This window comes from Eschscholzia californica, unplaced genomic scaffold (assembly GCF_041429995.1).
Source record: "Eschscholzia californica isolate CP2 unplaced genomic scaffold, dmEscCali1.0.p SCAF_5, whole genome shotgun sequence".
NCBI classification, from domain to species: Eukaryota; Viridiplantae; Streptophyta; class Magnoliopsida; order Ranunculales; family Papaveraceae; genus Eschscholzia; species Eschscholzia californica.
This window is the reverse complement of record NW_028238472.1, coordinates 20,976,101-20,998,161: the sequence shown is the minus strand read 5'-3', so window position 1 is coordinate 20,998,161 and position 22,061 is coordinate 20,976,101. Positions and strand designations below refer to the sequence as shown.

The 22,061-nt window shown below is 34.4% G+C and overlaps 1 protein-coding gene and 2 long non-coding RNA genes across 3 annotated transcripts in view; 2 read left to right on the top strand and 1 right to left on the bottom strand.

Annotated features, from left to right (window-relative positions):
* Positions 1-56: 56 nt before the first annotated feature.
* Positions 57-22,061, bottom strand: part of LOC147537762 (uncharacterized) — a 75,285-nt gene continuing 53,280 nt past the window's right edge. The window contains exon 4 of the long non-coding RNA XR_015226287.1: positions 57-139. This is a non-coding gene — a long non-coding RNA (uncharacterized LOC147537762). The remainder of the gene's footprint in view (positions 140-22,061) is intronic.
* Positions 1,309-14,103, top strand: LOC147537765 (uncharacterized). Its single transcript, XM_086639957.1, has 4 exons — positions 1,309-1,390; positions 1,795-1,851; positions 2,429-2,500; positions 13,879-14,103. The coding sequence occupies exons 1-4, from the start codon at positions 1,343-1,345 to the stop codon at positions 14,101-14,103; spliced, it is 402 nt and encodes a 133-aa protein (XP_086496083.1). The 5' UTR covers positions 1,309-1,342.
* On the top strand, positions 14,426-15,515 carry LOC147537764 (uncharacterized). The gene is made up of 2 exons (XR_015224880.1): positions 14,426-14,657; positions 15,174-15,515. It is a non-coding gene; the product is annotated as an uncharacterized LOC147537764 (long non-coding RNA).

The following is a 22,061-nucleotide window of genomic DNA, read 5'->3' as shown; positions in this document are numbered from 1 at the left end:
GGGAATTGTTTAAAATATGACTTTAGAGACGGAATATTCCTAGATGATTCCGTCAAAAAAGGGAGTCCAAAATGCAACTCTGGAAAAAGGGAGTCCAAACAGCAAGTCAATTATATGAAAGGGAGTCCAAACAGCAAATCTCCCGGATGAAAATAGCTTAGGAGCTGAAAACTGAAAAAAAAAATGGGCTGATCCTTTATCTCCATTGCGAAAATTTATAGGGAATTTTGTTAAATTTCACAATAATAATGATAACAATTATTATTTAAACGGATATTAATTTGACAGATAAATTGTTTCTTTATAATAATATTATTATTGACAATTATTATTTATTGCTATTACCAAAATCTTGGAGGTGATAACTGAAATTTTAATGGATATTAAAAAAAAATGATCTATTGTAAGTTATAAGAAGAAAAATCTATACTTGATAGGATCCACGGGTTTTAGGTCCAACATAAATTTCAAAAAGAGATTAAGGTCAAATCTTCCCAGAATATAAGATTTTAGTCATTTTCCATTTTGGAAGAAATATTGTTGATACATAATGTGTTATGTATGACACATATAAAAAAATGAAATAAAGTATGCAATTTCAACAATAAATAACACGTTATTTATGAAACAAAGCAAGAATTAATAACAGAAAAACACTGTAACTTCGACATCTAAACATACTTTAACTATACTAAATGTGTTTCGCCAAGACCAACTCCTTACGAGTCCTCCTCTCGATTGCTGCTATTCGCCATTGGCCTCTCCATCAGTTAGATGTTAAGAACGCTTTTCTTCATGGAGAATATACGTATTTGATACTAAATAACGTGTATATTGCGAAACAGATAGTAAGTTTGAAATCAATCGAAAAATCTATGAAAAAAAGAAAGAGAATTTTGGGAATTGGTTTTCAAAAGTGGGTTTTTCTTATATAAAACGTTATAATGGGTATTATGATTAAATAGAAATGACAAAGAACTGTTTTTTCTATAGAGATGAGCCAATTTAGACTAAATATCCACTATAATTATTATTTTGGCTTAAAATCCTATATTGATATTAGGATGGACTAAATGTGTGTTTAGGTGTAGATTTTTGGACTAGGCACCAAAATATTATATTTGATATGTAGTATCGTTATAACAAAATTGTAAACTTTTTCTCCAAATGGTATGCAGTTAATAATAACATTAACTAGTTCAGATTTTCTTGAAAAGTAGGTGTTTTTATATCACTATTAAATGGATACATATCTTTTGTGATTTTCCTATATATATATATATATGCCATACATCCCTATTATCCCCATATAGAATTCTAATCGAGAACAGTCATTACCAAGATGAATAGAAAACCGTTTAACCAAGCAGAACATGGGAATTTATCTAAGGTATATGTGTTCTATTTTATTGTTAATGTCTTTGGTTGTTTCTATGCTTTCAAGAATATGAATATTTTCAATTTGGAAAACAGAACATGGGAAATCATGTAAGTTGTATATGTTTTATTGTTAATGTTTGTAGTTGTTACTATGTTTTCAAGAATATGCATTTCTTCAATTACAGAAATGTGATTGAAGAGGAGGGGATGAGATCAATTTTCTGAGTTAACATAATTATCTTGGAACAAATCGTGTAAGAGGATCAATAACCAAAATAAATCATCGACTCATTTAATTCTGGCTTCCTTGATCTGGTTAAAAATCCACAACAGAGGATAAAAATATCTTGACTGTTGTCAATAAATATTTCATTAAATCCCAAATAATTAATGATCGCACCATAACAATTACAGATACCAATGAACAACAATAACGAGGATCAACGACATGAGCAGATAAGTGCGGTTGAGGTATCAATTTTTATTTTATAAAGAAATTTTCGGTTTGATACCACCCCTGTACCAGAATCAGTAGATCTTAACCAATGTTACCTTGTACAAGGTACGCGTATTGGTACGCGGTAGGGTATCGGTACGCGGCACAAGTATCAGTACGCGGCACAGGTATCAGTACGCGGCACGGGTATCGGTACGCGACACAAGTATCGGTACACTACCACGTTGGAATCAGGATTTCAAACAGTATACTTCTTCGGTTTATTTCTTTAATATAAATTTTTAGTGACGCATTTATAAAAGATATACCTTCTATCGGCACAAAACCTAAAACTTTAACTAGTTGAATAAATAAATTCTTGTAGTTATTTACTTTGCTGGTCGAGTTTAGATTCTTATAAAGAAATTGGGTTAGTTAGAGTAAATAATCCGATAACTAATAATACCATCATTTTTAAGTTTAAAAGAGAAGAGCAATTTTTTTTATCAACACACTATCATTGAGTTAGGGTTCTTCATCAAAAAAAAATCATTGAGTTAGGGTTTTGCCTTGGAGAGGCCACAATTAACGTTATTATCTTGATTGTCATAGGGAGGATTTGGTTGCGGGACGGAATCCCCACAAGTGGTAAGATGGCGACAACACATGCTCAATATATACCTGGTATCAAGTTTTAATGCTTTTAAAACGTTTGTTCCTGCTTTAGAGAAGAAACACAAGAAATAATGAAATAAAATCACCAAAGTCTAAACCTAAACATAAATTCATAACTTGAAACACAAATTCATAAAAACAAAGCTAAATATAAATTCACAAATTTAAACGCAAATTCATACACTTAAACATAAATTCATAAAAACATATAAATGCAAATTTTTTTTTTTTTTGGCCAGCGCTTTGGGGAAAGCTAAATAGTTTCTGGGGTGTGAAGACTTGGTCAAAAATTGGTCAATTTTGTTTGACAATTTTATTTTGTAAATTGTTAGGGGGAAAAATAAAAAATCTCCACCTCACCTCTCTCTCTCCACCTCACCTTATCATCTTCACCGGCGAAGGTCGCCGACCTTCAAACATTAAAAAAAAAAAATTCTCTCTCCTCTCTCTCTCTCTCTAAAAAAAAAAAATTTTTTTTTTTACTTTAAGACCTAGATCTGGTCTGAACATACCAGATCTAGGTCCGTTCTGTTCGTGAGGAACAGATCTGTTCCTCACGAACAGATCAGATCTAGGTCTTAAAATAAAAAAAACTTTTTTTTTAGAGAGAGAGAGGAGAGAGAATTTTTTTTTTTAATGTTTGAAGGTAGCCAGCCGGAAAATTGACCGGCCGGCGACCTTCGTCAGTGAAGATGGTGAGGTGGCAGAGATAGAAGATGAGATGGAGGAGAGAGGTGAGGTGGAGAGTTTTTTATTTTTATTTTGAACCATATTCTCCATAAAATATGTTTCCCCGGAAACTGTTCAAAATTTTGCATATTCCCTTTATAATTTCACACCCCGGAAACTATTTAGCTTTCCCCAAAGCGCTGGCCTTTTTTTTTTGTTGAGAAATATAAATGCAAACTTAAAATTCATGCATGTATAATTAAAAACATTAACCCTTAGATCCCTTCCATAGCTTATAATACCTAAAACAAAGTATCAAAATATTGCTTTATTCTTCAAAACTAATAGTTCTTCATTGTCAATGTCGTAAAAACTAAGAATAAAAATTTGATTATAAAAAGAGACATTTTGGTTGAGGCATTTGATGGAATAAGATTATAATATTTCTAATCGTTGATAGACTTAACGTACCTAAAGTCTAAATTATACCCTTCAACAACAACGAAAAAAAAAGTCTAAGTTATATTTAATCTTTCAAATGTGCCAATATGTTATCGTAGATAACATTAAAATTTTCATAATGTGATAGAAGCATATAAAGGATTAATCGAACATAGAATTGTATTTTTACCAAAAGAAGCCAAGTAAAAATCCCAACACGAAAAGCACTACAAAACAGATCCCTTTATCTATGGACATATAACGAAACATATAACAAAAAAAAAAAAATTCCATAGCTATCTAACTTTTGCTACGACTACAAGTCCGTGAAAGGTGCCATAGCAAATGGCTTCTGTTAAGACCTACTTGCTACGACCAGTAAAGCCTAACGAAAACATGACCTATTGTTACGACTTTTCCGCAGTCAAAGGTACTGTACCTTTTGAAATAGGGGTTTTTGCGCCTTCCTCCTCAACACCAACTAGTAATTGAGTTTACCCAGTTCAGTAATTGGTAATTGATCTTACCCCTTGAATTTAGAATTTTTGTCAAAACTATTAAGGACATATAAACTCAAGTACCAATTAGTGACAAGGAGTAAGCTCAAAAAACTCTTTGAAAAAATATAACAGTTAGACAAGCATTTGTTGCAGTGTAGTCCACAACAAAAGATCCTACATCTTTGTTATGTCCAAAATAATATAATCGTTATATATTTTATTATGGGATTTTTCATAACTAGATGCCATATATTTCTGAAATAATATGACCATTGCCTTTTATTTGTTGCAAAATTATCTAGAGTAAAAAGTCTAAAACAAATAGTGAAATATCGCATCGACAATCTATTTTATTCATTTGACATTCATTAGCAACCCAGATAAAATCATCCACATTTTTATATCCATCATGCCTAAGAGTTGAACAAAATAAGAAAAAGAAACCTTTTCTATATCAACAAAATCATCCAAACTCGTCTTGTTATCTGAGAACTCACGACATTATATATTAACAAAAGAATCTCTCTCTCATTCGCTTGTCCAACTTCTCCTGCACATTATTAGAATATAAAATATCATAACCAAAACTCAATTCAATAGTGAGGTATCCATAATCTTACAGTACACATTTATTAAGTGTAGCTCTAAACTAATTATCATGCTAATAATTCAAAATGCCCAAAACACTAATATATCTTATTTCCACCAATATGAAAGAACTATATTAAATGAAATAAAACCTAACTAACAACATTGAAAAAAATAAGTAGCATAGTTGACGGAACCGGATGACCAAAAGATTATTGCACAATGAAAAATCCAACACCTAACATGGTGTTTGGCCCCATAACTTTCAATAGGTAATCAAGCAGTACTTTGCAACCTAAATTGCAATTCAATAAATTTGCAATAATGATGTTTGACAGATCGGTGCCCCATTTGAGTGGGAGATGCTAATAGTGAACATCTCCATGAAAATCGAACTAAAACAAACTACGAGCCTTAGCAATTTATTTGGTAATTAGAATTAATATTGACAAGGAAGAGGAAAGGTACAAGGTCTTACCCTAAAGGCTCAAAGGACCAAAGCAGGGAAAATGTTCAGGTGATTGATGAAGTAGGCGCGTGTTCGTAAGTGTAAGATTCATAATGAGATCTCTCTTTATTTCCAACCTCTTGTGCAGATATCTTAACTTTCAATGTTGTATGGGCTCACGAAACATATGGTTCATCCAACAGAAAATTAATTCTCTTAATCTTTGACTCCTGAGTAACAAGTCTGACTTGCATTTATTGCCACACCACTATTCCGCGTCTTAGCTATAATCTCTTGTGTAACGTTCTTGTGGAGCTCTTCAAGACTTGAGCACTAAAACGTAACTTTATTGATTGCTGGAATATTAACATATCTCTCTCTTTTATATTAGAGTTCAGTAGAGAGCGTGTGAGAGCTAGAGAGATGAGTTCGTTACAATTTAACCACTAAAACAAATTAACAAACTAACTCACTTCCTAAGTGGTACAGGTGAGGAACACATAGGTGTATAAGTGCCCTTAGAAGATATCTGTTATAAAAGGCTCAATAACTAGAGCCCACACGGTAGGTAATTCTGTTAGCACCTTCTTTCACCTTCTTCTTCTTCACTTATGTTCTTGTTTCTCATACCCCCCTCAAACTCATGTTCTGAACTGGGAAGAAACATAAGTTTGCCACGAATAAACTCCAAAGTGGAGAAGAGAACTCCTTTTGTGAAGACATCAGCTAAATTTTCATACAAATGTCAATTGAAGTGTATTCTGATGAACCAAATCTCTAAGGAAGTGAAAATAAATCTCCACATGCTTGGTTCTGGCATGAAGAACTGGATTGGATGCCAAGTATTTAGCTCCCATGTTGTCACAGAAAAGTGTCATAGGCAACCTAAGCTGAATGTGCAACTCCTTCAATAAGTATGAAATCCATAATAATTCAGATGTGGCTGGTGATAGGGCCCTATATTCAGCTTCAGTGGAGGACCTTGACACAATGTTCTGCTTCTTAGAAGACCAGCAATATAGAGTAGACCCAAGGAAGCTACAGTAACCACTTGTAGACCTCCTAGAATCAGGATAGCTTCCCTAGTCGGGGTCTTAGTAACCCGTTAGAGAAGATAAATCCCCTGGTGAATTGTGATGCTAGCACCCAAAGTACCTTTCAAGTATCTAAGAACTTTCTTGAGCAGAACCAGCCTAGTTGATCTAAAATGGTGCATAAATTGCTAAGTAATTGACATCATATGTGATGTCTGGTCTTGTCATAGTAGCATATTGTAGGCCTCCAATCAAACTTCTGTAAAACAATGGATTTTCAATAGGTTCCCCATCCAACGTTGACACCCTCTGACCATGAGAGACATGTACTAAACTTGGTTTGTAATCAAGGAGCTCAACTTTATTTAACAACTCGGCTATATATTTTGACTCAGTTAACAAGAGTGAGGAAGAGCAGTGTTGGACCTCTATACCCAAAAAATAATGAAGAGTTCCCAATTGTTTTATAGTAAATTATCTTCGTAGGTTAGTTACCAATCTGGTCATCAAAGAGCTACTCGACCCAATGAGGATAATATCATCAACATATAGAAGAAATAGTAAGAGATGCCCACCTTGATAATAAAAAAACATTGAGGTATCTGAAGTTCTTTGAGTAAAAACCCATGTGATAAGATAAGATGCTATCCTTGTGAACCAGGCTCATGGGGCTTGCTTGAGCCCATAAAGAGATTTGTGCAAGTGACACACTAAATCTGGGTTATGGGGATCTTCAAAACCTGGAGATTGCTTCATATAAATATCCTCATTCAGATCTCCATGGAGGAATGCATTAGACACTTGTAGCTGCTGAATGAGCCATTTGTGTGTAACTGCAACTGTTAGAGCCACTCTTATACTCTGAATTTTGACCACATGACTAAAAGTTTCTTGGTAGTCAAGTCCTTCTTGTTGATTATACCTTTGGGCCACAAGCCTAGCTTTATATCTCTCTAGAGAACCATCTGACTTATATTTCACCTTTAATATCCATTTACTCCCAAGAACATTCATAGAGGCAGCCTAGGAGTTAAAGACCAAGTGTTGTTCTGAAGAAGAGCTTTGTATTCTGTGCTCATTGCTTGAAGCCAGTGCTTAGACTTTACAACCTCCTTATAATATTTAGGCTCATCAATAGGAGAGATAGCAGCTATGTAAGCCTTTGCTAAACATGAGGAATAGTGAAGTGGGCCACATGATCAGGAATACCCTTTGGTTTGATGATCCCACTCTTAAGTCTGGTCTGCATAGGATGAGTGCTTACATTATGAGGGGAGGATGGGATGGGTTGTTCACTGAGAGAGGGTGAACTAGCTGAAGTGGAAGAGGTGATAGGAATCTGTATTGGTGATAAAATGAGCAGGGGAGGGTGTCTCTTAATCATTTAAAGAGAAGTCAGTATGATAAAAGGGGATTGATGGAAGTGGACTTGGAGTAAGGGGTGGTAAAGGCAAGGTGGTACAAAAGAAGGTTTTTGTCTTGAGGTGAATGAGAGATGAGGATGGTGTTTTCAGCAAATGGAAAAGATGACTCATCAAATATAACATGTCTAGAGACATATTCTTTGGTTAGTGGCTAAGTCAAGGCATTGTAGCCTTTGTGAGTTGGATTGTACCTAATGAAGGCACATTTGGCAGACCCTGGACTTAGTTTATCAGTCCTGACATCACCTTGGTATGGGTAACATAATGTTCCAAATACTTTAATCATAACATAATTTGAAATTTTATGAAACAAAGCCTCATAAGGTGTTTTAAATACAGTACCTTGCTGGGTGTTCTGTTGATGAGATATGAGGCAGTATCAAAGGCACAGAGGCTTGAAATATCAAGGTGTTTCCCAGTGAAGTGATTTGTCTATTTTTTCCTCTCTGCTTTACCATTTTTCTCTGGAGTGTATGGATAAGAGCTTCTAAATAGGATACCACATTTGTTTAAATGAGCTTAAAAGTCTCCCTTTGCCAATTCAGGTGCTCCATCACTTTAAAACTGCTTGATGGATACTGAAAATAGATAGTGTCTTTGAAAATGCTGAAAACAGCTAAGGCTATCTGATCTATACTTCATAGGATATATCCAAAAGAACCTACTGAAATCATCCATGAGAAATATATAGTATGTAACACCTGTTTTTATTGTGACAGGGGCTGGTCCCTAAATATCACAATGAATGAGTTCAAGAGGACCAGTAGAGATGGTTTCAGATAGTGGGAATGGTAATCTCTGGCTTTTACTTAGTGGGCAAGAAGAACACATAGAATGGAAGTCTCTTGAAGTTAATTTGATCATTTGATTTTTCTCTAAACCCAAAATCACATCTCTTGAAGGACGTCCAAGCCTATTATGCCCCATCTTAGTAGATGCACTAACTGAGTATGCCTCTTCTGACCCATTTGAAGTGTTGGTGTAGGGGTTGATGGTAAAATCAATGTTATACAAATTATTCACCATTGGTCCATCAGCTAGAACCTCCTTGTACCATAAATCTCTGATAAGGAAATCTATATGGCAGGAATTCAACAATAGAAAAGTTTTCCTTTATGAACTTGGAGATGGATAACAGATTCTTTTGTATATTTGGTACATGAAGTACCTTTTTGAGCTAGAATGAGGTTGTACCATCTAGAAAAATAGCTTGTGTTGTGTTGTCAATGCTCAAGGACTTTCCTATTCCTATCATTACTCCGTTTGTATCATTACAGGGTGTAGCTGTCACTCAAATTTCCTTTTGTGTAAGTCATGTGACTTGTGGCATCTGCGTCTGCTATCCATTTCTTGTCTTTTTCATTTTGACAAGATAGGTTGGCCTTTTCACTACTATAATGAGCTTGCTCCTCATCTTCAATTTGTTGATTTCCAAGTTCTTCTTCTTCTTCTTCTTCTTCTTGCAGATGCAAGTTTACAAAAGTTCTCTGAAGTGGTTTACTTGAAGAGGATTCTGAGAAATCCTTGAATCTCATTTTACATTGCCTAGCAGTACTCTCCCATTTATAACAAATATCACAAGGAACTGTTGTAAAATCAAAGAACCTATTTCTTGATTGAGAAGTATTTGACTTAGTACTCTGTTTATTCATCATTCTTGGTTGGGATACTTCCAAGTTCTGAGTTTGGTTTATCAATCTTTGATTTTGAAATGGTGATCTCATAGTACTTTTATGTTGGAATTACTTGACAAAATAGGACTCATTTTCATCACTTTCTTGTTCCTTTAACCAGTGCTCATGATGATCAGTCAATCTGCTCCTGAATTCTGCAAAGTTTAGAACTCCATCTCTATTTTGAATAGCTATAACAAATTGGGAGTATTCTTTCCCTAGACCTTGTAAAGCTATTATAGGTAATTCACACAATCACTGACCTTATCATTTACAACTACTAGAGAGTCAGCTAGGTTCTTTATCTTGCTTACGTATTCAGATATGGAGGCATTGCCTTTCTTGATGTTCTGAAGTTTGTTTCTCAAAGAAGACTTGCTTCAAATTCTTGAAGGTAAATCACCTGAAGGTATTTCCAGATATCTCTGGTTGGTTTCAACCCAAGAATATCAGAAGCTATAGACTGATTAATGGTTGCTTTGATGCAAGATTTAACAAAACTGTCCTTCTTCTTCCATTGAATGTAAGCTGGATTGACCACATCTCTACCTTCAATAACAGTTAGTTGTGATAAAAGATTCAACTTCTTCAATTTCTTTAGCTTAGGTTTTTTCACTTTCGATGAATTGAACACATTAGGGCTCTGATACCATGAAAATTTACTTTATTGATTGCTCGATTATTAATATATATTTCTTTTTTATATTAGAGTTCAGTAGAGAGAGAGAGTGAGAGCTAGAGAAAGAAAGAGTTAGTTATAATTTAACCACTAAAATAGATTAACAAACTAACTAAGTTCCTAAGGGTTACACATGAGGAACACACAAGTGTATAAGTTCCCTTAAAAGATATCACTTATAAGGGGTCAATAACTAGAGCCCACACGGTAGGCAATTCTGTTAGCACCTCCTTTCACCTTCTTCTTCTTCACTTATGTTTTTCTTTCTCACAAGTACTGTTTAGTTTCTTTAATTATTTTACTCTGTTTCTAAGCCACTGAACATATTGTTTCTAACGTGTTCGTTTTGAAGTCTGAGGACTCAATTTGTTGTACTTCTACAAATTGATAGTTTGTATCATCTCACCAGTCTTACAAATTATAAAAAAGTAATTATATAACACATACTTACTCGATAAAGTCGTACACATCCTTATCACTTGACAAGATATAATGATGCACTCGATTATTCTCAGCTACATCAAGTGTAAATAGATGCCACTTGTGATCGATTGTTGTTTATCTACCGGAGTGGTTTATTGGAGTGTGACTTGACATTCTCCATATGTTTGGTAAAATATGAGATTGCACACTTGTCGACATACACTCATCGGAAATTTAACCCTCACGTGGAGTTGTATTACAGATATATGTCTTTACAGTATACAAATATATAGTTACACATGAGTAAATACTCATTAGAAGAGTAAGTACCTACGATAAGCATAATTGGGAAAGTGAACCATAATGTCCAAAAAGGTAAGATGAAAAGATCCTCTACATCTTGCCCAAAATAAACGGCATTTTATACTCTAGTCTTTGATAATCTTAAACATGACCTACTTGTGAGCCTAAGTTACGAAAGAATGTCTTAAACTTTATTAATCTAAATGCAAACTTGTTTCATTGAAGTCTTTCAAATTGCTAAAGACAACAAATATTGTATGAGAACATGTGAATCATCACTCTTCAAAACATATATCTTTTGCTCTTTAGCATTCGCACGACGAGAAATATTCGATGAGTAATCATCCATACTCTTTAAGTTCTTTAGGATGTTGTAAAACAATCGTTTACGTGACTTGTCCATAGTATAACATGGGTCTGGAATGTGGAGTTTACCGTTATCTTTTTATTTTGGTTGAGCTCAAATCTAATACCCATTTTCAAAAGATGTAATCTTGCCGGCATATTATCTTTTGTTTCCCCTCAATACCCATAATAGTGCCTAGAATATTGTCACAAATGTTCTTTTCAATATGCATAAAATTTTAAATTATTTTTAAGCATATCATGTTCCGAATGCGGCAAATCATAAAAAATATTGAACTTTTTCCAGTTATCTGACAGAATATTTGTCTACTTTGTGACCCCCTTTTTTTACTATGACCAATATCACCTCTCAAACACTCTTTAAAATTTTTACCAGATACGTTTGGTAAGTAACTTAGCTTTAGCAAGATATCTGTGCCAAAAAATGGGATTGGAAGTGGTCTTCGAACCGTAATTCTATCAAATTTCTTCTTCATCTTATGAAATTTATGATTCAAAGATAAGAACCATCTATGACCCGTGTAACTTGTATTCCGCCAATCAGACAAATATCTATGGCATGCTCAGTCGCAAGAAGTTGAACATGCCAGTTTATCTTTAGTGTTCCAACCTGATAACATAGCAAGTTCAGGATAATCACTTATGGTCCATAATAAACCCACATGCATTTTGAATATTTTATTTTTAGAAGCATAGTAAGTTTTTATCCCTTCTTCCTACAATTCGTTGAATTAGTCGATCAACCACCTCAAATATACGTCAATGTTATTTCCCAGACCGTGAAGTCTAGGTATAAGCAAAGAGAGTATCATGAGAGGTTATTTCATGCACAACCATAATGGTAAATTATAAGGAACAAGTACCACTGACAAAAATATAACTATTAATGCATTTTTAGTTTCATAACATCATAAAAAAGATAAAAATAGTCATCTTATCCGTAGCAGGATATAACTATTTATTCGTCTATTTAACAAGCTATAGACGTCATTGCACCATCTATATCTTCACTTCTTCCATAACTTCCACAAATGCCTCAGACTATATCTTCTAAGTCTTCCTCGACACTATCATGTTCAAAGACTTGTTCATTTGCATACTTAATTGATGTGTGCATATGACTAATTGTAGGTCTATCGTCTCCATGAAAAATCAAGTTATGCAGGTGATTGTACTAACCTATGCTCGACGAGTTCGAGCGACAAAAAATGTAGATTACTGTCGTCAGTACATGCTTCAACTAAATTTCGTTGGCATGAAAAACTATCCTGAGAGCTTTTGATAATGCCGTTGTCAAAAACTGTCGGGAGTAACTCGCATTTTTGTAGTGAAGAAATCATACCTGAAGAAAGGTTCAAAATCAATTTTCTTCAGGGTGTGAAATCTTGTGAATTCCCGCAATACATTATGATTGCTCATGATGTATTATGAACCATCATAGTATTATGAACGATCATAATCATTATGACAAAATCCTATGTTGTCCTTCAACTCGAACACATTATTGTTTTTCTTTCTAAACCAGTTATTTGCTTCTCGTCATAATGGGATATGAACAACCACAACACAATATAGTTGTTTATAATACATCACGAGTAGAAAATAAATTGATTCTACTGTATTTAAATAGATTTGTCTCATTCCTTTTCTATTTGACAAGCTTTCGACGCTTCGACTGTCTATTAAAGATCTTTATCATTAGTTCACCTTTAATATCACTTCCAGCAAGAACGAGATTCAATCGAGAAGAAATCGAGCATGTCATAATCTGATTAAGCTTCATTTGTATTTCTGTCTCTAGAAAGATAACTGGTACATGTATAGAAACTAATTACATTTTTTGTTTGACATGTTCGTTTGTTATTTTATAATATTACATACAGAATCTTCGGAAGGCTCTTCTAATATATAGTTTCACAAAAGTCACTCATATTTTTAGGATTTTCTTTCTCTCTCTAGAAATTAAATATTTTTCATAAAACATTATCATATTACCTGAATGTTAGTTCATGATAGTATGTGACTTTTCTCTGCGTCTTGTAGAAAAGGCGTAGGGGCAAATCTATTAAAAAATCTCGTGCTCATTTTTTCTTCTCCGTAGATAAAACAAACCAGATCTACAAACTTAGTTTGAAGATGACGAGTTAGTGAAGATGAAGACGAGAAGAGTATAGATTGATTGAGTTTAGAGAGAGAAAATGAGAGAGTCGTGCTCGGTGATGGCGGTGATCGGAGATGATAAGTTGGCAATGAAGAAGATGAGTAGGAGATGTACAAAACCGTTGAGTTTAGAGAGAGCGAAGGAGAGAGTCCGAGTTTAGGGAGAGATATAGAGAACAATTTGAAAAGTAAATGGGAAGAAGAAGAACTTTAAAGTTTCTGGATTTTTTTTTAGAGAGAAAGTGAATCAGAAATTAGTAACATTATTTAACACATAAATGATAAAGGGAAATGATAGAGTGACTTAGAAATTGGTACTTACAGGGTGACATATTTCCTCATTTAGAAACAAAAGCGATCCCCACCGTAGTCAAACTTTGAAAAAACCTTGTCTTTTAGTGATTCCACATCAGCTGGGCATTAAAATGCCCAAAAAACTGGGCACTCTAGCATCTTCCAATGATAAATACACATAATAATCTTTTTTTTTTTTTTTTTTTTTTGCATTGATAAATACACATAATTATCTTAACACTATTAGTGATTCCAAAACCAAACCTATTTTTTTTTTTAGTTATTGTGTATAATATTTTGACTCATTTAACCATTTTCTATTATAGCAATGATACATAAAAAATTTAGTATGTTTTGTAACGTTTGAATTGCTTACAAACTGCAGATGAGGACCGCGAATCAACGAAATGAGGCATCAATCCAGTTCGACTATGAGAAAGTGAATTGGTCTGTCTTTGTTCCGTTCAATGATGACCCTCCTCACCCACCTGCACCAATTATCTCGACTGGGTATTTAATACATTTTCACATGTTCTTATTTTCTCATTCGACTTCACATAGTTCTGTGTTCCTGATTAATACTAAATCTCGAAGCAAACATGATGCTTGAAACTTATACAAAGAAGCTTAAAACAGGTTTTCCATAAAAGAAAATGGATGTGCTCTTATTTTTTTCTTTTTTTTTTTCGGCCAACTTAGTTGATTAATGTGTGTCAGTGTGGGTTTGAAGAATTACAAAAACATTCTTTTCACGAAAAGATTCAGTTTTTTTTTTGAATTGGTAAGCGTGTGCCTCGAACCCTTGACCTTTAAGTTGGAAGACTTACCTCTTACCACTTGAGCCAAGGGTTGTTGGCAAGATTCAATTTTTATTGTTTGACTAATTTTTTCTAGAAATAACTCAATATAAACTAGTGTGACTATTAATTCAGGACATTACATGATTTCTCTCCCATGACTGATAATCATAATGAAAGGATAAGTAAGATGATGAATGATTTGGAAGCAACATTGAACTCCTACTACTCGAACACCACTAACGGTACCACCAATCTTACCGCTATAACGACCACTACCACCAATGTTGAACCAGCATATCCACAAGCTCAAAAGAATGAGAAACTTACAAGAGAAGGCGGTCTACCTAGTGACAAAGCCATGGAGGTATGATTATTTCTTACTACTCCTTAATGTTAATTGTTTGTTTATTCAATTGTCAAAATACCTATTTGGCTAATATTCACCCAAAAAACTTGAATGGATTGTAGAAATCTTTTTGAGATAGATATAACAAACTCAGAAATATTATAAAGTGGAGTAATAAACTATACCCAAAATTTGGAGATGTACATACTAGAAGCCATACAAAGCACATGAATTTCGGAATAATTACTTTTTCTCAAAAAAATTCTTGTACTCTTATTTTTGTTTGTTTCTTTCTCGCTTGATTTTGACTTACATTCCATAACACCAATTGATAAGAAAGTATGAATACCTTTTTCCCTTCCATTCTTTTTTATAATGACAATCATGGGGAGTTTCATAATAGAAATAAGGTATCATTTTTAGGTTTAAAATAAGGAACTTATTTTACTCAAAACACTATCAACACCTTATTGCTTACAGTATGAGAGATTTACTCTTATATAGTCAAAATTTATTTATGGTTTCACTTTGCAGAATATGGTTTACGAGGATATATGTGGAGAAGAACAGGGTGTCAGTGCCAAACCTAATGAAAAACTTGTTGGAGATGGAAATGGCTCCGATGTTAAACCCTGCACCAGGGACAAAGGCAAGAGCTTAGCAATTTGAGTCTTCCAGACCTAAACTCTTTAAAGTCATGGAGATCTACAAACTTGAAGAAACTTAATAAGATCTAGCAATTTCTAAGGTTTATAGTAGAAGAGACTGTCGTTGTGGTTGTTTTTTTGTTTTTCAGATTAGAAATCTGTATTAAGTCCCAATTCAGATTTCAGATATTTAATTTTTAATGTAAGTAAATCTGAAAACTTAACTAAATTGGGCCAGTGTCCGAATGGGCGGAAAAAAGAGCCCAATAATTTCAGACTTCAAAAAAGACTTGACATGAAAGCCGAAATTCTGAATTGTGTAAATTGACTTTTATACCCCCATTAGACACAATTCGTCTCAATTTTCACCAAAACCACTATGGCCACAAAACCACGACCAGTACCATAGAAGTTTGAAGATCAAATCTTTCTAAAGTAAACTCCTCTTTAGTCTAAGCAATCGTTCTAGGCAGTGGTTATTAGAATGATTCAAACGACTTATAGCGACCATCATGGCCTTCATTATAAGGCTTGGTTGTCTCTATTTGGTGTGACCTATAAATTATAATTTTACAAATAATTGTCATACAAGTTCTTTTTTAGTAGCTAATGATTTCTTAACTAAACTAATTTACAATCTAGTCTACATAAGTTGCGGAAAAGATTGGGTAAATCATCATACTCATGTTAAAATTAAAAAACTACAAAAAAAATTTGTTTATTAGGGACACAAGAACTTTTATGTATATGTCACTAATCAGTTTAAGATAAGGGCAGTCATCCCTAATAGCAGGGACAAGATCCAAGGGGGTGCGAGGGTGTGCAACCGCACCCCTGGATCCCCCCTCAAAAAATTAATACTAGTATTAATTTATATATCTATATAAATATATATATGTAATAATGTGGTATCGGCGTGGGTTATTTTGGCGTAAGTCGTCCGTGGATGAGGGATTCACTCCATCCATAAGCATTCTAAGTATTTTTGATTGTTATGTTTTGAAATTATTCAATTCAACTACCTAAACTCTATAAACTTCAATTCAACTACCCTAAATCTTATAAGCTTCAATTAAACTACCCAACCATCCCACTACACAATTCAATTCTATATCTCTATATATATTTCTTGTTTCTTCAACTCAAACCACACCAAAATCACATCTCCTTCATCTAATCAAGTATTCAAGTTCAACTATCAACTATGGAAAGATATTTTAAAAAAAAATTTCTTCGGGTTAATCAAGTTTAATACCGGAAGTTCCGGAGTTGACTTCAGCATTACTTTTCATTCCAACATCAGAACCGACTCCAACATTAGAACCGACTCCAACATTGGTAAGTCATCTCGGTTTTGACATCTTTGCTAGAACTTTTCATGCTCGTTTTGTTATAGATATTCTTGCACATTCTGTTATAAGTATCCTTGAGAAGAATACTAAGTTCCTCTTTTGTATGGCATGACGGAGTCCATCTAGAGGTTTTACCCTTTTTGACAAACGTAAGTTGGTGCGTCTTGCTAGATTTTATATCTCAATTTTTGTAGTCCTGACATTATGTTAATTAGTTCTGAGCTTGATAATTACATTTACGATATGAGGCGGAATGATGATTTCCTAAATTTAGATGAGATTGAAGCTCTTGCAAGAACATTGATGGAAACTAAGAGATAAGGCGTATCATTTAGTTTATTTGCTTGTCACTTTAGCACAAACTTTCCTCCTTGCAACTGCCTCTGTTGAAAGAGATTTTTCATCTATGTAGCTAGTCAAGACACGCTTAAGAAACAAGATGAGTGATCCGTAGTTAAATAATTTCGCACCCCCTTAGTACGGGATCCGTCCCTACCTAATAGTATAATATTGGGGACCATTTAGGATTATAACAATTGGGCACAAGTACTAATGATGTCAAAATTTGTCCTTTTGGTATCATTCCGGATGTTGAGACTACTACGTACCTTTAATCTCAATCTGCTCCTCACGAACCTTGGGGGAAAAATTGTAAGCTTCTTTGGCCGACTGTATCGAGCGACTGAGATACACTGTGTTGGATTGAAACTACTATTTCGTAGTTAGGAGATGTTAGGTTTCCTCTTTGGGATTATCTTGTAGATTTGATATAGACAAGTTCCTTATCGAATGATACTCGGTATTCATGATACATCCTGTTTCTGATTGTGTTTTTCTTCTAGGGAGTATTTCTCCCCACATGACTTTTGTGTCTCAGGTTTATTAAATACTCAATATCTTCACGATTAGGATCTTAGATAAGATTTGGGATTAAGTCGGTAAACTATTAAGCACGCTTTCACCCCCCATGTTTCGGGATTCAAGTATCGACCCTACTTACGCAGACCCCCCTTGTCTTTTCCGTAATCCAAGAAACCCCCTGGTTGTATTTGAGCCAGAGCAGCGCTTAGGTGCCTAGGCCAATCGTAGGGACCTCCTATTTCTGGGCTTGAAAGGTAGACATCTTTTAGATTCAACCTCCCAGTTGACTTGATACGGGTTCACCCGTTGGGCTTGTGGTATTTTCATGACTTATGGACCGTAGTCAACTCATGACAATTTTTAGATAATCACGAGTCTTGCCAATCCTTAGTTAAAAGAAGAAAAACTAAGGAGTAGAAGAACTTTATAATCATTCCTGGACTAGGGTTATTCGTAAGAAAATAAAAATAATGCATAATAAATTTAAGTAAATAAATCTTCAGAGTTATTTTTATGTAAGTAATGAGCACAACATTCGAGGGTTGCATACGTGTGTTTTTGGATGCGACAGACTTGAATGCCTTTAGCTTTTCTTGAGAATAGATTTTGTTCTTCCTTTTCTATTTCTTCACCTCAAATTTCTTCTTTTAGATTTTGTTCGCCACAATTTCCTTATGCACACATTGATCACTTCACCAGTTTTAAAGGCGTTTCTCATTTATTCTTTAAATCTGTTTCGAAAATTTTGCCCTTCAACTTCTGCCTATAAATAGCTTGCTTGATTCCTTGATTTTTGTCGTGGAAAACTTTTTCTAAGTTGTTCCTTTCCTTTGATATTTTTCTTCATGTGTAACTTTGACTAAGTTGTTTTTCTCCTTATCTTATTTCTTCAATTACTTTGATTTCTTCAAGGTCGTGATGGGACCCTTATTTAAGTTTGATTTTGAAGTTCCTTGCTCACTATTTCATTCAAAGAATTGTGCTACACGGGAGGTCTATTCAAAGAGGCAATGCTAACCTTGGGAGTCGGTTCAACTTACTTACTTCGTCGTGGGGATGAATTTAGGTGGTAAATAGAATTTCTTTCCCCGCTTAATCTTTTCATAAGATCTGGTTAGAAGTTGGGGATGATTTTCAGAATTACTCCTTCTCTGATTTCAAATTTGAAAATCAGATGACACATTTCTTTTGACGAATCGATTTTGTCTCTTCTCTTTTTCCATGTTGATGGAGATAGAGTCGATTTGGTAGATTGGGACGTAAGTCTCCTTGGCCTTTCTATGACTTATTTGGTTATCCTTCCGTGATTCTTCCAAAAAATTTCAATTTCTTCTGTAATCACTACAAAAAAGAGACTACTTGTGACAAAATAAAACCGTCGGAAATAGATAAAATTTCGTCGCAAAAGACTATTTTCGACAAAGAAAGGCCGTCAGAAAGTAGTGGAAAAAATGGCGTAGCAAATACCTTTCCGACTCATACTCTGCGTGGAAAAATTCGCGTTGAAAAATCGTTGTAAAATAACATAAACCCCACTATTCCCGGTGGCCTGTTTCGTACTATCTGGCCGAAAATAGTGAGCACAGACTTGTTTCGACGCATTTAGATTATGTCGGAAAAAGATATATTTATATATATTTTTTTTTAAATTAGTTTTTCTATTTTTCGTTAGGTCGCGACTTTGGGGCATAAAGAATAATCTATGGGGAATAAAGACTTCGATCGACAAAATTTGACTTGGGAGACATTTCTATTTTAGATCCGAAATTTAATTTTGTTATCTTTTGCTCCGTAATCTTCATCTCCCCATTTCTTCCTCTACAACTTCAATTTCTGCTTCTTTAGATAAAAACCTCAATTCTCATTTTTTCAATTCAACTCATTATTTACTTGGTAAGCGTCCTAGAACTAAAAATCAACTTGGTGATGTTTTCCGTGATAATGAATAGAACGATTCTTTTACTGTAATTGCCGTTGTGGCGGTGGATTTCATCCGCCTTAGCTGGTGGTTTTTGGGTTATACCTGCAGGTTCTGATTTTGGTCAGGTTTGGACTTTCTCGGCAACATCGGAGATAATGTTGTTGTCCCCTATGAAGGCATCTCATCCATTTAGCTAGGTATTACTCGAATCAACGAAGACATCATCAGAGTGGGGAAATACTAGGGGTTAGGCTTGGAAATTATTTTCCAATTGACTGACTTCATTATCAACTATTCCAGTATCTTCAGTGAGTAGAGATGATGAACCCTCTTTGAATTGTGTAATTGGACTATTTAATTACGTTTTTGTGTGAATGATTTGCCAAAATTGTTTATAGGGTTTTAGAGTTAAGGATTTGCTTTTTTTAATATTCAGGAAGATTTTTTAGTATTTCTGAAGTTTCTCTAGATGCATTCAATTAGGCTTTACTTTAGTTTACTATTTCAGGGTTTTCTTTAAAGGTAAAGAAAGAAATCCTTTCTCTCTCTATCTAAAATTCTAAATAATGGTGGAGAAACTTTGGGTAGCCCTGCTACAGCCATGATGAATCTCCCCTTTGTCATCTTCTTCAACTTAGAGAAATTGAAGAAGATTAGTTTTTACAGAAAGAAAAAGAAGAAGCACAAAAACAAGAAAAAGAAGATGATAATTAAGGACTGAAATGCAATCGGGTTTGTTTTTAGATCAAAATTAAAGATGCCCCGTAAGTCGATCTTGATTGACCAAGTCTGTTATTCCTTGGAGATTTTTCTTTATTCCCCGAAGAATCCACCTTTCGTTACTACTGCTACTGTAGAAGTAATATTATTGATTACTAGAAAAAAATATACTAATGAAATAATATAAAACATGTGCCATTTAGAAACTACTTATATAGCTAATACAAAACCAAACATTCGAACCAAAAAGTACTTGAAAGTACATTCTTCTATTTCGTTTCTATCGAACTCCGCAAAATAACGAAGTCAATAATTCAAATAGTAAACGAAAGTAAAAACAATATCATTCAGAGAACTAATTAAGACTAACTTATCGAAGTCTATACTAAGTTGTCGCAATAAATCAACAAGATTACGGCTTAGCTGCTTCTCGGTGCTATAAAATCCTTTCCTACAACCTTCAACAAAAACCACTTTTTCAGTGCAGCAAAGCTAAACCTCTAATACCAAAGCACGAGCTTATTGAGAAACAAGAATATTGGCCTTTTTAAGTTTAGATATGAAACTACATCTATAATTTCCATATAATATATAGGGAGTTGAATATCTAGTAAGGAATTATAAGAAGAATTTCGACCCATAAAAGTTGATTAATAAAGTTAATATCTTCATCCTCCTCCAATCAAACTGTTTCACAACGAATTTCGACAAGACACCAAGTAGCAGGTGGTTTAATGAAAAGGAATACCAGGAACATTATATTTCAAATCCATTCGAACAATTTGTAGTTCTACAATAAATGTAAATGATTTCAACAGTCGTAATAAGACCAAAATCATTAACGACTGAATGCTGAATCTAATTTTTAGCATTCAATTATTCAATCAATGAGTTCCAACATGAAAGTTATCGGAGAACATAGATTTTTCATCCTCCAAGTCATTGCTATAGATCCTGTCTTAGCGGGTCCAGATCTGGATTAGGATGTAAAGTCTGCTATCTTGGGTTGTAACTTTTTATGTAATAGATCCTTCAAGTACAATATTTTATTCCTTCCCTTTGTATTGTTTAGCCAGTAATTCGTCATTGGTTGTTCCCCTTGACCAAGTGAACTTCTTTAATTGCCAGCAGTTGAATTTTCTTTTAAGTGCCCTAATTATCGATCATGCTTCATTTATGCCATTCTGTTTCAACTTCCCACACAGGATTTCTCTACATGTCTTTGGTTCTTAATGAGCCTTTATTTTCCAAAAATATGGCGCCTGGTCGTTTTAATTATCAACCCAGTCTTTTCTATAAATTCTCTTAGAGATGAGAGATCAATTATTCCCTTGTCATGGCCCTTGTTTGTTGTTAAGGTTATTCTTCTTCAAATTAACTCCAGCCTGATTTTCTGTATGGTGGTCGATCCAGACCGCAGTGTTCATGGCCTTTATACAGAGACCAAAGGTTTCGATGGGTTCGTCACAACATTTTGTTTTCGTAAATGGGCTGACATACCATATTGAACACAATCCATCACACTCGTCTAGTACGTCGCTTCCATTGATCAGTCGAACGAGTTCTTCGTGATGCCAGAGACGCGTTCAATGTACTGGATATTTATTACGGTTGAGAAGGGGCCCTGAGGGGTCAGACATGCTGTGCGCGTGGTTATTACTCCCGTTATGGTGGTCCTTTTTGGTTTCCATTCTATTGCATTTTCTTCTTCTTCTTCTATTAGAGATGAGAGATCAATTATTCCCTCACCATGGCTTTTCTTGCTGTTTGGGTTCTTTTCCTCAAATTAATTTGAGCCTGATCTTCCGCATGGTGGTCGATTCCGACCTTCGTGTTCACAGTCTTTATACAGAGATGGAAGGTGTCGTTGGGTTCATCAAAACATCATGTCTTCATAAATTGGATCACCCTACCATATTGA